This window comes from Hyperolius riggenbachi, chromosome 3 (assembly GCF_040937935.1).
Source record: "Hyperolius riggenbachi isolate aHypRig1 chromosome 3, aHypRig1.pri, whole genome shotgun sequence".
NCBI lineage: Eukaryota > Metazoa > Chordata > Amphibia > Anura > Hyperoliidae > Hyperolius > Hyperolius riggenbachi.
In genome coordinates, this window is record NC_090648.1 from 75,709,212 (window position 1) to 75,724,830 (window position 15,619).

Sequence of the window (15,619 nt, forward strand, 5' to 3'; positions counted from 1 at the left end):
AAATCGGGGAAAGGGTCTGTATAAATTTAATGGCAGCTTTTTAAAATAATTTTGGGCCATTGGATTTCTGGCTGGCAATGCTGAAGACATTACGGTCTCCTATATATGTGGCTGGAGTTACACTTTAAAGAGACTCTGTAACATCAAAAAGTTCCCCTGGGGGGTACTCACCTTGGGAGGGGGAAGCCTCAGGGTCCCAATGAGACTTACCACGCCGTCTTCTGTCCCATGGGGGTCTCGCTGCAGCCCTCCGATCAGCGGCCCGACAGATCCGACAGCCTGTTCAATATTTACCTTTCCAGGCTCCAGCGGTGTCGCTGTTATGGCTTTTGGCTCCGAAGTAGATGGAAATCCGCTATCTCAGTCGGGCCCGCTCCACTGCGCAGGTGCCGGAGACTTGTGCCTGCGCAGTAGAGCAGACCCGACAGCGATCGGGTATTTCAAGCCTATTTCAGAGCCAAGAGCCGACACAGTGCCTGCGTAGGAGCCGGGAAGGTAAATATTTACATCGCTACTGTTCGGAGGGCTGCAGCAAGGCCCCCGAGGGATGGAGGACGGCGTGGGAAGCCTCATTGGGACCCTGAGGCTTCCCCCTCCCGAGGTGAGTACCCCCCAGGGGAACCTTTTTTAAAGGATCAAGAGTCACACAAGGGGTATGGATCAATGCTCAGGAAATCTTTACAGCTCACACCACAGTTTGTTTTTTTTAGTTCCATATTTATTTCAGAAAGGCAGTGTTATATACAAAAGTGGGGGGCAGGGAGGAGTCAGGGGAAGTCGCTGTACGGAAGCTTGAAGTTGTACAGGCCCGCGTAGCGAGAGTCTTGCCACAGCAGCTTCTCTTCTAGGAAATCCAGAGCCCCAACGGTCAGCAGGACGGTATCGTGCTTGATCATGCTGTATACATTTATACCTGGGGAGGAGAGAAGTGATAATGTAACAATGCAAGGCAATGAAAGGCCTGGGATCTGCTGGGAATCGCTGGCATCAGTGATTGCGATGTGTAGATCTAACGTCGGAGCGATTTCTGCAGTGTTTCGAAGGAAAGCAATTATACCCATGGCACTTCAAAGGCGATTGTGGCAATCGGCAAGCGCTGCAAAAGGGCTAATAGTGCACCATAGTGCATAGCACACCAACCCTTAGAGCCTGTTCACATATAACTTGGAGTATTACACTGCACCATGGATGCACCAGGTTTAGTATATTTTTTTTCCCTGGTTTTTGTCCTCTAAATCTAGGTGCTTCTTATGGTCCGAAAAATACGGTATGTGTATCTGCATACGTAAAACGCACATGATTTTAGGTAAGTGTGACCCCTGCCTCAGGCTAACCAATATCATTCTACACTTTTTTTCACATCTCCAGCCTTTCCAGTTGTGCTGGTGCTAGTTTGTAAAGTTCTCTCCATGGAGCCGGACATCTTGGAGATGCAATAGGGCAGAGCACCCATCCATCGCTTTCTCCTAACTTCTGATCTCCATACTGGAAATCTATACTCCATGCCGGCAAAAATGGTGCCCTTTAGTATAGCAGGCAGGTTAACAGTTGGATCATCATGGTGGGTGTCATCCATAGAATTACATCCACCATTGGCGTACATTTGAAAATGCAATACGCTTATTTAGATGCTGCGTAAACCAAAAAAAAAAAAAAAAAGGGTTATGGCTGTAGAAAATAGGGGTAGAAGAATGTCTGTAACTGTACAGATATTCTACTACTTAACTGATATAGTGAAACATTGGTAATATTTGCTGATATTTCATGATGACCTAAGCTCTGCCTACTCTCACACAGAACCTTCCCCTAATAACCCCCCCCCCAAACAATAAAACTTCCCTTCGGGCAACTAATAACCCACCGCCTGGTATCTAAATATAGGATGCTGAGGCCATCCACTAAGCAAACTGCAGCTACAAATAGCGGGCGCGTCGCCATAGTTCACATGACAGGTGCCCATTTTTGTTGCACTTCTTTTAGCTGACCCTCACCTCTGATCCACTCATAACAGGGGGTTTCAGGTCATTACAGTGGACCCAAATTAAAAATACAAGATTTCATAAAATAAATTCTATTTTCTAAATTATAATAATAAATTGCAGCCTTTTTCAGCTGCATGATGACAAATATAAAATATTTAACATTTACTGGAGGAGAGGAACCCCTCCCTTCCTTTCATATTGCCGGGACAGAATCCGGCAGAATGGTGGAGTAGGAGGTGTCCGGCAAAGGAGGAATTGCTAATGGCTGCCACCTGTATAACCCTAGTTATGAAAAGAGATTGGTGGAAAAGCATGCACTGAAATGCTCATAGGCTTGAAGGAGTGTTTATTTATCTTTGTATGTGTCAGAGTGGTGCAACTAAATATTTTTAATTAAAAAAAAAAAAAAAAAAAAAGTTTGGTTTGGGTCCGCTTTAAAGAAAACCTGTAATGAGAAAAACCTCCTCTGGGGGTATTCCACCTGGGGTGGGGAAGCCTCCGGATCCTATTGAGGCTTCCCCCGTCCTCCTCAGTCCCACTGCGGCGGCGATAAAGCTCCCCGAACCAGAAGGGATGTAAATATTTACCTTCCCGGCTCCAGCTCAGGCGCAGTATCGGCTCTCCGCTCGGAGATAGGCGGAAATAGACGATCGCTGTCGGGCCGCTCTACTGCACAGGCGCAAGTCTCCTGCACCTGCGCAGTAGAGCGGACCCGTTAGAGATCGGCTATTTTCACCTATCTCCGTGGGAAGAGCAGCAACAGCGCCCCCCACTGGAGCCAGGAAAGGTAAATAAATCAGTGCTTGTCGAGGGAGGATTGCCGGGCACTTCGGGGGAGCCAGCAATGGATTGCCTGCAGCTACAGCGGAGGGGGAAGCCTCATTGGGACCCTGAGGCTTCCCCCTGGTACATTTTTTTTTTGTTACAGGTTCCCTTTAAGAAAGAGGCCAGACTGTGTAAAGAAGCCTGTTGGCTCGTTCACTGTACACAGCGTTCTACAAAAAGAATACACTGTAACAATAGTCAGAAGTGAGATAAGGACAGACATTCTGTGCTTACCAATAGCTGGGATTAAAGTGATCTTCTTCAACTCTGCAGTTGCATTGAGAATGTTTTCAGGCATGTCTTCATTGCTGTTAAAACAGACAATTTACTGATAAACAATAAATGTATATTACAAAAAAAAAATCCAAAAGTTTAAAGAGAACCCGAGGTGTGTTTAAAGAATGTTATCTGCATACAGAGGCTGGATCTGCCTATCCAGCCCAGCCTCTGTTGCTATCCCAAACCCCACTAAGGTCCCCCTGCACTATGCAATCCCTCATAAATCACAGCCATGCTGTGAGGCTCTGTTTACATCTGTAGTGTCAGTCTCAGCTGCTCCCCCGCCTCCTGCATAGCTCCGGTCCCTGCCCCCATCCCTTCCCTCCAATCAGCAGGGAGGGAAGGGATGCAGGCGGGGACTGGAGTTCTGCAGGAGGCGGGGAGAGCAGAAGACTGACACTATAGAGATAAACACAGCCAGCTCTGACAAGCTGTTTGTCAGCAGCGTGGCTGTGATTTATGAGGGATTGCAGAGTGCAGGAGGACCTTAGGGGGGTTTGGGATAGCAACAGAGGCTGGGCTGTATAGGCAGATCCAGCCTCTGTATGCAGATAATATTCTTCAAACCCACCTCGGGTTCTCTTTAAAGCACACCTGAACTAAGAGGGATATGGAGGCTGACATTTATTTCCTTTTAAAGAATGCAGATTCACTGGCTGCCCTGCTGATTCTCTGCCTCCAGTACTTTTAGCCATAGACCTTTAAAAGGATACCCGAGGTTACATGATGAGATAGACATGGGTATGTACAATGTCTAGAAGACAAATAACTATGCTGTGTTCCTTTTTTTCTTTCTCTGCCTGAAAGAGTTAAATATCAGGTATGTAAGTGGCTGACTCAGTCCTGACAGGAAGTGACTACAGTGTGACCTTCACGGATAAGAAATTCCAACTATAAAAACACTTTCCTAGCAGAAAATGGCTTCTGAGAGCAAGAAAGAGATAAAAAGGGTCAATCGTTCATAGATTTTAGCTCTGGCATACTTCAAGGAATGTGTCATTGAGCAAAAACAATAAAACAGTTAAAAAAAACTTAAAAAGAAGATTTAAACATAAAATAAAACTGTGGAATATCTTAAAAAGACATTTTTAGGAGAAGGAAGATCGATACAATCGCTTATTTCATTCGTTTATTTTCGCCTCGGGTGTCCTTTAACAAGCATGCAGATCAGGTGCTCTGACTGATTAGCCACATGCTGGTTTCTGGCGATTCAGACACTACTGCATCCAGAGACATCAGCAGGTATGGTTTAATAGGAAATAAATATAATAGCCACCATATGCTTCTCACTTCATTAACATTTTTAACTGCCTACCCCTCACACCACGTAACACTAAGAAGCCCCCCCATATCTTTCCCTGTTATACTCATGTGGACACCCAGGTCTCTGTCCTTTTCCTCACACACATGCCCCTCGTGGTTGCCGGCGGATACGTGGACGAGTGCTTGACATCACACGCGCCTACGTGCAATATGTCAGCAACCATATGGGGTGCGTGTTTGTTCACGTAGTACAGAGCCAGGGGTGGACACCGACAGGTAAGTATTCATGCGCGGGGCTCGTCCTGATATTGCACGCAGTTACCGATGCGCACCCAATAAAGCATGTCGGCCCAAAATTGGCCTGCATCATTGATCAGGCATGCTCTTGGCGGCAACGATTTTCATCCAATTCGATCATAATAATCGAATCAGATGATCGACTGGCCGCCAAGTCACCTGATGCATGGCCACCTTTAGGCCGGTTACACACTCAAAACGTGCAGGAGAACGGCTCCTGCAGGCGTTGCGGCGTGTCGTCGGGAATTTGCGGTGCGACGCTGAGTAGCGGTGGTAGTAGTTAATTTACCCGAAGGGGAAGCGCCGATTCCCGACGATAAAATGTGCCAGGATGCGTCGTACCGCAACGCATCGAAACGTAGTGTCGGGTGTGAAAGGTAAAATGAAAGTCTATGGACTTTCCTTTTACCTTGGTTAACGCAAAGTATAGACTTTGCGTTAAAACGCCGAAAGAGGGCTCTGGTGTGAAAGAGCCCCCAGGCGTTGTACGCATCTAAAAATCGCAAATGCCGTTTTGCAATTTTGTGAGTGAATACAACCCCCCCCCCCCCCCCGGCGCTTACCTGCCAGCTACGATTTTGTGTACATCGCTTTTAAAAACGCCTTTGCAAATCGATTCTATTTTTTCACTTCCTGGAGCAAGTCTCTTTGACCCAGAAATGAATAAATACAATGCATTTATTCTTAAAAGCACAAACGCAATCGCTACACAAAGAAATTTTGTGAGCGTTTTGCGCTTTCCTATACCTTCCAATGTAGCTAAAATGCCCTAAAAATTGTACGTGCAGCGCTTTACTGAATGGAAAGCAGGCAAAACGCGCCGATATGAACTATCCCATAAGGATTCAGTGCACTAGCGATTATAGGGCGATTTTTAAAATAGACGGCACTCAAAAACAAAACAAAACGCAAAACACCCTAGGTGTGAACGAGCCCTTAGAGTACTTTCCAAGTGAGTCCTCAGCTCACTGACTTGCTAAGCGATTGTCACCATTCATAGGCTGATGCAATTATCCTGTAATTGAATCCAATGCATAATTATTTTCTAAACAGATCAGGAGACTCTTCATTGATGTGACTCAAAACGGTGTTGAAATCTTTCCACTAGCTTAGGCCACAATAAGTGATTTCATACTACGCAGCTGACTTCTGCCTTTACCTCACTGTGTTAGGCAAGAGCGGCAGCCTATGTCAAAACAAACCCTTCCCCATGACTTACACATCCACAATAAGTACCGACTCCCCCCAGTGTCGCTGGTTGAACAGATCCACAAGGTACTGGGGGTCCGATGTGGAAAGGTCAATGGAATCAATGACGTGAAGGTCATTCTGAAAAAGAGGATTTTTGTAGTCAGAAACTGACCAGCAGGGGGCAATATAGATGAAACTTCCCTACCTTAGAGCACATTACAGATAATCAAATAAACATCAAAAACTCAAATGCCTGGTACACAACATGCAATTTCCCGTCAGATCGACGGGTCAAATCAATTATTTCCAACAGGTCCGATCTGATTTCTGATCAATTTTGTATGTATAGAAGTTAAAAAAAATGAACCCTTTTAACACAATATTTCTCTCATCAGTTTATTTTCACTTCAGGTTTCCTTTAATTTGGACCAGTCTGGCAAGTGGTACTGTATTTTTAGCACCATAAGATGCACTTTTTCTCCCTCTAAAAGTACGGGCAAAAGGTCAGTGCATCTTATGGTCTGAATAATATAGTTATAATATAGTTAGGACTGTCGCCCCACACCCTCCGAAAGTATGGCAATATCGGTACTACAGCAGTCCTCCCCGTCCCTCTGCGTTGTCCTCTGTGGAACTAACTTGAACTACTGTCTTTTTACTGGTGCCAATGATCTTGCAGACGGAACTACGGCTCTGTCATTTGGGCCAATCACTACACTAGCTGAGTAGCAGTGACCCATCATGTGTCAGTTGGTGTCATTTCTTTGTTGTTTAAGGCAGAGTTCCCCAACCCTATCCTCAAGGCCCATCAACAGTGCACACTTTGCAGAAAACCACAAACATGCACATGTGAGGTAATTAGTGTCTCAGCAGAGCTGATTAACTGCCTCTGTGGATCTCCCCAAAACATGCACTGTTGGTGGACCTTGAGGACAGGGTTGGGGACCACTGGTTTAAGAAACAACAACAACTGACACCCGATAGGTCACTGCTACAGTGCATTGATTGGGCCCAATAAAGGAACCACAGTCCCGCCCCCGAGACCAATTGGCACCAGAAAAGGACAGTAAGGGCCTGTTTCTACTACACACAGATTGGATGCAGAAAAACTGACTCCAATGAATGCCTATGGGAAAATCTGCATCAGAAAAATTGCGTTTAGTGGAAACAGGCCCATAGGCTTTCATTGGAGTCAGTTTTTCTGCATCCATTCTGCATCCAATCTGCGTGTAGTGGTAACAGGCCCTAAATGTTATGACTATAGTGCTTCCCTATAGCGAGCTGAAGCTGTGCTCGGAGGCACAGCGCAGCTCCATGGCTAGGAGACAGAGGAGGACACTGAAGGTACAAGTGGGACATAAGGTCACACAAGAGGGACACAATTTGGGGGAGGAGCTCCACAAGACGCCCCTGCACCATGGACGACACCAGGTTTAATATACTTTTTCCCCTGGCTTTTGTCCTCTAAAACTAGGTGTGTCTTATGGTCAGAAGCGTCTTATGGTCCAAAAAGTACAGTAGGTGCTATAGTAGTCTGAACATTAATTGAAGGGCTTCTACTACCTTCCCACGTGTCTATAGTTTTCTCCTATAAAGAAACTGGTACAATCATACCCTCAAGATTGCTGTGATAAAGTACAAATGAACTGCTGGTCAGCGGATTCTGTTTTGCACTTCACGTCAAGTCTCACAAGTAGAGTGTCCCAGTTTGCAAGTGCAACCCATAGTGTATTTCAGCTTCCTAGTGTCCGCCACAGTGTATTCCAGATTCCTAACATCGCCAATATTGGGTGCTGGCTTCCAAATGTCTAATGTTAAAGGAACACGATCAAAGCAAGTGTTCTAAAATGACAATGTACAAATAGTGTCTAAGTAGCTGCTTTTCCTACTTTTCATGTTAAATATCAGAGGCAAAAGCTTTAATTCATTGTGTGTAGATTTTAGCTACGTTTGGAATGTCTCATTTGCAAAGGTGAATCTCTGCAGTCTGACATGCTAAGAACAGTGTAATATTGAAGCAGTGGTATATGAAAGCATGTTAGGCGCCCAGGTTTCACACACACAATTGTTGCACATAAGATACATTTCCTCTGCTCTCTGTAGGGAGCTCAGTCAGAGACAGGCAGAGCTTTCTCTCACACACACAGGATTAACAGATGAAGTGTGAGGGAATACCTCCTCCCCTCATGGTTCACGCTGCTGTCAGATTAGCCTTCAGAAAAGTGTGAAAGGAATTAGATAACAGTAAACAAAGAGATAAGAATTAAAATGTATAACACCAGTATTTAGCAGCACTTCCCAAACATTTCCTATCTCAAATGAAAAAAAAAAACATGTTAGTTGATAGTGTTCCTACAAGTGTCCCAGCTTACTAATATGTCTAGTATTGTATACCAGTTTCCTAGCGTGCTCAGTATTGTGCCCCATCTTCCCAGTGTAACCCAAAGTGTATCTCAGCTTCTCAGTGCCCCCACAATATGTACCAATAACTTCTAGTAATCCCCTCCCTCGTAATGAGTACCAGCTCTCCAACCTCATGTAACCTAAGATTATTAATATGAACTGAGGTTGCTAAACAATCTGATCACGTCACAAAACATGGACATCTACATACTATCCATACTCCCATTGGACAGACTGCTGTGAGTGGAGTTAAAACTGCAAAGTCTAGTTGTAGCTAATATGTATATCTGTGGTATGTCGTTTACAAGTACTTTTCTTCAGCAGTTTTGTTCCTAGCTTTCCATTTGTAAAAGCAAACCAAGCTATTGACGTCCTTTCAACTCATACTGGTAACCAATAGGATTGGCAATTAGGATTTCAGCAGTCTGGTGAAGGTGGTATGGGGGACATATGTTGCAATTTATTGTCTGCAAGGTCTTTAATCCTGCAAAGGTTGAAAACCCCTACAATTATTATTATTATGTTACTATTAATAAATGTATTATTAATCAAATAAACTATGATTCTATAACCTACAAGAAACAGAAGCAGCATCAGACTGTGTTCTTGGGATCAAAGATCACTGCAGATGGAGAATGCAGCCATGAAATTAAAAGACGTTAACTCCTTGGAAGGAAAGCAGTGACAAACTTGGACAGCAATAAAAAGCAAAGATGTCACCTTGTCAACAAAGGTTTGCATAGTCAAATCCATGGTTTTTCCAGGAGTAATTTAAGGTTGTGAGAGATGGACAATAAGGAAGGCTGAACGCTGAAGAATCGACACCTTCGAATTGTAATGACTTTTGAGAGTCCCTTGGACTGCAAGAACATCAAATAAGTCAATCCTTAAATAAATTAAACCTGACTGAGTTGGAAGGGGCAATGCTGAAGGTGAAGGACTTTGGACATACAATGAGAAGGCAGGTCTCATTGGAGAAGACCCTGATGCTGTGAAAGATCGAGGGCAAAGGAGAAGGGGATAGCAGAGAATGAGATGGCTACAGTGGCGGATCTAGAAGGGTGCAAAGCATGGCTCGTGCCATAGGCACCACAGCACCATGGGCACCACGCTTGCACCCCCTCCCCCAAAAGCCTTCCCTCTTTGATACACATGGCACTGGCACCCATTGCCATGGCATTCCTCTGCCTGCCCATCCTCCCTTTCAGACCAGTCAGCATGGAACCCGACAGGCACACAGTACCGTCGGACTTTAGATGAGGAAGTGACGTCACTCACCACTTCCTGCATTTGAAGCGATTTGCTCAGCTGCTGTGTGCCGCTTGGGTCCCATGCTGATCAGCAGGGCTGATCTGGAGGTCTGAAGGGTGGCGGACAATGGGTTACAGGTGTGCTACCTTTTCTGGAGTCATTTAACTACTGATGCTGTGTGCAACTTTCTACCCATACTGAGGACACCTTGCCTTGCTACCAGGGCTGTGGCGTTGGTACAAAAATCACCCGACTCCTCAGTTTATGAAACCACCAACTCCAGGTACCCAAAATTGCTCTGACTCCTCGACTCAGATTCCTAATTTAATTTTCATAAAGGCTATAGATTTGGTTCAAAAATCATCCAACTCCTCAGTTTATTGAAACCACCGACTGACTCCAGGAACCCAAAATTGCTCCAACTCCTCGACTCCACAGCCCTGCTTGCTACCTATACTAGAGACACCTTGCTCTTGGCTATAATAATTTTATTTTGAGGCATCTGGTTATTTAATTCTTGGGGCAGTTGACTACCTAATTATTTTATCTGGAGGCATGTGATTACTTTTTTTTTTATCTGCATGCATGTGGCTACTTGATGCTTTTATCTGGAGGCAAGTCACTACTTGATTCTTTTATCTGGAGGCATGTGACTGCTTGGTTGTTCACTAGATGTTACTTCATTTTTGTATCTGGGTGCATATTAAATATTCTGGTATTTGGGGAACCTAAAGGGTTGCCCTGATGAGGCATTTGTGTGGCCAATGAGGGCTCTGCAGGAGGAGGAGTGTCCTAATTTGTGTGGGTGGGGGGGGCTCTGAGTGTGTGAAGAGGTTGCTCTGCAGGTGGGGTAGGATGCTGTTAGTTAAAGAGACACTGAAGCGAGAAAAAAATTATGATATTATGATTTGTATGTGTTGTACAGCTAAAGGTGCCCATACACTCGTCAGATTGGCAGCAGATAGATAAGAAATGCATCTGATGATCTATCTGATGCGTTTTTAGAACATTTTTTACCAGGATAGAATTCCAATAGATTTCAGTTTGAAATCTATTGGAATTCTATCTGATGGCATTTTTTTGCCATCAGATTTCCATTAAGGCCAATGCAAACTGATATGCAATCTCATCAGATCGACCTAAATTTTCCATCCTGCCAGCTCGATGAAAATCCATCGAAATCGGCCATCGATCGGTCGATTGGCCAACCGATTTGCAAACGATCGATCGGTCAGAAAATCGGCTGAGTGTATGGGCCCCTTAAGAAATAAAACATTAAGATCAGATACATCAGTCTAATTGTTTCCAGTACAGGAAGAGTTGAGAAACTCCAGTTGTTATCTCTATGCAAACAAGCCATTAAGCTCTCCGACTAAGTTAGTCGTGGAGAGGGCTGTTATCTGACTTTTATTATCTCAACTGTAAGTGAACTGTTTACTTTTCCTCTGCTAGAGGAGAGGTCATTACTTCACAGACTGCTCTGAAAGAATCATTTTGAATGCTGAGTGTTCTGCACATATTATAGAATAATGCAATGTTAGAAAAAACACTATATACCTGAAAATAAAAGTATGAGAATATTTTCTTTGCTGCTAATCTTCTAGAAATTATTCATAGTACACAACCAATTCATTATATCATATTTTTTTTCGCTTCAGTGTCTCTTTAACCTGCCTGGCGTTCTATTAAGATCGCCAGGGAGGCTGCGGGAGGTTTTTTTTTTTTATAAAAAAAAAAATATTTCATGCAGGCAACTGAAAGTTGGCTGCATGAAAGCCCACTAGAGGGCGCTCCGGAGGCGTTCTTCTGATCGCCTCCGGCGGCCAGAAGTAACACGGAAGGCCGCAATGAGCGGCCTTCCGTGTTTCGCTTACCTCGTCGCCATGGCGACGAGCGGAGTGACGTCATGGACGTCAGCCGACGTCCTGACGTCAGCCACCTCCGATCCAGCCCTTAGCGCTGGCCGGAACTTTTTGTTCCGGCTACGCCGGGCTCAGGCGGCTGGGGGGACCCTCTTTCGCCGCTGCATGCGGCGGATCGCCGCACTGCAGCGGCGATCAGGCAGCACACGCGGCTGGCAAAGTGCCGGCTGCGTGTGCTGCTTTTTATTTGAGCCAAATCGGCCCAGCAGGGCCTGAGCGGCAGGCTCCGGCGGTACTGGACGAGCTGAGCTCGTCCAGACCGCTCAGCAGGTTAAGGGGTTCTGAAGGGGGCCCAATACCAGTGTTTGCCATGGTCGCTGTTTTACCTAAATGCGCCTCTGGGTGGCTAGGTAGTATCATGGAAGCAACAAACATGACCTTGGACAAGCTTGGAGAGTCAGCAGAGGATAGCGGGACCTGGCGTGCTGTGGTGCATAGAGTCAGGCACGATTGAATAGCGTCTGAACAACAACCTACAAGCATTGAGTTCTGTTGTAAATGTATATTGGATCTGTTGATGTGGCGGCGTGAGGGGTATACGGTACCTGAGCAAGCTTCAGGGTCAGTGCAGTCTTCAGACCCAGAGCACGGAGCTTCATGGGCAGCATGTAATAGTAGCTTGTGGGGCCCCGAGGACCATGGGCCACACCACCTAAACACAGAAGACAACCAGAATGCTTGGTTAATACAGCACTACATTATTATTCATTGGTATAAATAGTGATTATTGGATACAAATCGGTGCCTTCACCAGCATGCTGTATTTGACTAACTTCAGGCAGAAATTGGCCAAATGTATCGATCGGACATGCTGGGAAATCTCGTGCACACATGGCTGATCATGTGCAAGGCATTCATGGCAGACAGTAATCACAGACAAACACAATAGAAACCCCCAGCTGATGCCCCCCCAAATGTATTATGTGCCCCTTGCATTTTTACTTTACCCGTCACCCCGTCCCCAAGTGTCCGCACTGGTTTCCGCATTTGCGCCCCACATTAGTCGTGGCGTATACCACGTAGAGCGCATGTATCACACCACACACACCCCCACATGGTAGATGTCGGTAGCCATGTGAAACGCCAATACTGAAATACAGTCAGGGGAACAACGTGACAAGTATAGTATAAATGCACGGGGCACATAATACATTTTGGTGGGAATCCAGCGTCACAAGGACGATTCCCGAAAGATTTCAAGCTGAAATTAATCGGAAATCGGACAGCGGTGTGTATGGGAAGCAAACAGATCTCTATGTAATCAGATTTGATCTGAGAGAGAAATCTGTCTTCTTGGCCAGATCTGGGACTACCGCTCACAAGCTGACATAACCCATATGGGTGCGTCAGCAGACGCTTCAGAAGATCGTTTTATGGCTGGCTGGCCACCTTACATTGATAGCCCTTCTGAAGTGCGCTACCCCCCTCCCCCCTTGTTCATTGCAGATACATTTACCAACCGGAGTGGCCTTAAAGGGGCAATACTAATGTTTTCTGAATTTACAACAATAATCCACCGTTTTGTCCAGATCGCTCCCTCTGTTCTGCCCTACAGTGGAACAAAAGTCAAACCACAATTTTTCCTAGACCAAGAGGTCGACTCCCAGGCTGGTCTTCTTGTGAGTGAATTTTTTTGGAGCAGCGACCTACAAAGTGTAACTCTAAGGGCGAGTGGGGACGGTACTACCTTGCATGTCCTCTGAAGCAGTTGCCTCTAAGCAACCAAACCTTGTGAGTATATTGATATATTCTCACCCATAGTGACCTAACCATACTGCACCAGACTGGGATCCAGGTGTCCCTGCATTTTTTTTTCTTCACAAGCTTGGATTCGGTAAAATCGTTCAGGCAAAAGAGACCTCCAATAGGAGGAGCCTCCCTGTCCAACTACTAACCCCATCGGTACCGATGTAGGGTGGGTGGGCACAAAGTAAAACAAAACAAAAAAAAGATGCAGAAGCAGGACACTATCATGGAGGTTTCCCTGTATCCCTTTAGACGTGCACAAGGAAAGACTGATACACAGAGAGGGCCCTCTAGTGTCATGCAAGCAGATCTAAACAACTCTGTCCATAAGTGGGAGAACATCACCATAGCAATAGCAGAACACAGCTTGCTGCCGAGGCCTACTCCACAACTGGTTAGACTTCTACTTTTTACCGAACAGGTCTTGGTAAATTGAAGCCATGTTTTTGTTGGTTAGTTACAGAACTATTACCGCATGTGTGAAAATCTTACTGAATTCGGAATAAAAGTCTAAAACACCAAATGCTGTATCTTACCGACCAGGTCTTAGTGAATTGAGCCCAAAGCCGGCAAACATAAAAACTTGACAAAACCGTTCAAACACACCATCTTATCCTAAAGTGATAAAATGGTTGGCATATGGATTTTGTATGAGGTTCACCACATAGTTGAGCCCCTAAGACTGGCTACGTTCTACTTAGTCCTGAGGCCTCTGAAACTGTAAGAGTGTGAGTGTGTGTGTTTTTCGGTGAATAAAGAGAATAGTAAATAAAGAGAATTCAGTTTGTGGCATTTGCAAGCTTGATTCCCTTTGACTAAAGCCAATTCTGATGTCATTTTCTCCCTTACTTTTTTTTCCCCTTCTACACTCTGCACTGTCATTGCTAGCTTGCTTTGTAAACCTGTTAGCATAGCAAGATCAGATTTCAGCAGCATCACATTGAACTGCCCTCAGCCAATCAGTGAGGAGTGATGACAAACTTCCTTCTTGTCGGCAATGTACCAAATACAGCCAGTCTGACTGAGATAAGATTTATTACAGTAGAAACATTTCTGAATAAATTGGAGCACTTGCAAAGCAGGATAAGGTTGCAGGCTGCATAATGAATACAGAGCAGTGGTTAAATGGAATTTGATTTGGTGGCTGACAATCCCTCTTTAAAGTGGAAATATTATATAAACAATTGTTCTGCAGAAAAAAAGGAAGATGTATCCTTATTTGAGACATGGGACTGACCTCCTCTCCACAGAGGTGACCTGATGCTTCCTTGTCGAGCGCGTCCTGAACCCTTCTGTGCCCAGGGCTTCCTCCCTCCACCTCTGACCTCCGCTCGCGTCTTTGTCTTGGCATAACTCTGAATAAAAGAAAGCACTTTATGTAATGACTGTATAATGTGTGTGAATGCAAGGGAGAAATGTAAGCCAAACAGCTGTCAGAAGGAGGGAAATGAGGGTATGTGGAGACCGGAGGAAGGAAGCCACACAGAGTAGAGGTTAGGGGAACTGGAAATCTGAGCAGCAGTGAAGCGAAGATGGAAGGCCAATAAAGCAGGATAATACATTGGAAAGCCGAAAAGTATTAGGACGCACTCTAAAGGCAGTAGCAGGGTTAGGAAGCCTTGCCCAATGTCTCCTTACTAAGTAGGTGCTAGCTAACTGAACAGGAAGACATGAGATTCAAACCCTGGTTTCCTGTGACAGAGGCTTATTTTTATTACAAAACAAGATTTTAAATGCAAATATAGAATTTGCCATAACAACTTCCTGTGGCAAAGCATTCCACATTTTAAATCACTCTTACTGTAAAGAACCCCTTCCTAAATAAATGGCTAAAACGTTTTTCCTCCATGCGCAGATCATGTCCTCTAGTTCTTTGTGAAGGCCTGGGGACACAAAGCTCATCCACTAAGCTTTTATATTGCCCTCTGATGTATTTATACATGTTAAAGCGGTAAAAATGTTGACATAATATTAAATAAAACATGTTTTCCTACTTTGTATATGCCATACAGTTATCATGTTTGCTTCTGTGCATAAGTAGTATTATTCATTTAGAAATTACAAGTTCCCAAAGTACATTTTTTTTGCTCTGAGAGCTGCCTTTGCATTTTATTCATAACTGGTTTTATTCATCTTATATTGAAGGCAGAAATGCTTTCTGAGTGTCTGTCTGTGTTCAGGAGCTTCTGCACAGTCAGAGAAGTGTTTACGTAATTGTATCAAGTGAGAAATGTAAACACAAGTTAACATTATCTCTAGTTCGGATGCGTCCAGCTTTCTCTGCACTGAGCTTGTAAGTCCTGTGTTTAACTAATTGAATGCTGTTCTAGTAAAACAAAACAAAAAGGTGGTAGTATATAATATGCTGTAAATAATCTTTTAGAGCAAAGAAGAAATTCTGAGTTTCATTCCGCTTTAATAAGATTTCCTCTAAGGCGTCTTTTCTCTAGACTAAATAAA

The 15,619-nt window shown here is 44.6% G+C and overlaps 1 protein-coding gene across 1 annotated transcript in view; it reads right to left on the reverse strand.

Annotated features, from left to right (window-relative positions):
- Positions 1 to 696: 696 nt before the first annotated feature.
- Positions 697 to 15,619, reverse strand: part of MRPL4 (mitochondrial ribosomal protein L4) — a 29,064-nt gene continuing 14,141 nt past the window's right edge. The window contains exons 5-9 of the mRNA XM_068274397.1: positions 14,397 to 14,514; positions 11,959 to 12,065; positions 5,866 to 5,975; positions 3,042 to 3,115; positions 697 to 913 (exon numbers count right to left, since the gene is read on the reverse strand). Of these exons, the coding sequence (XP_068130498.1) occupies positions 768 to 913; positions 3,042 to 3,115; positions 5,866 to 5,975; positions 11,959 to 12,065; positions 14,397 to 14,514 (555 nt within the window). The 3' untranslated portion in view covers positions 697 to 767. The remainder of the gene's footprint in view (positions 914 to 3,041; positions 3,116 to 5,865; positions 5,976 to 11,958; positions 12,066 to 14,396; positions 14,515 to 15,619) is intronic.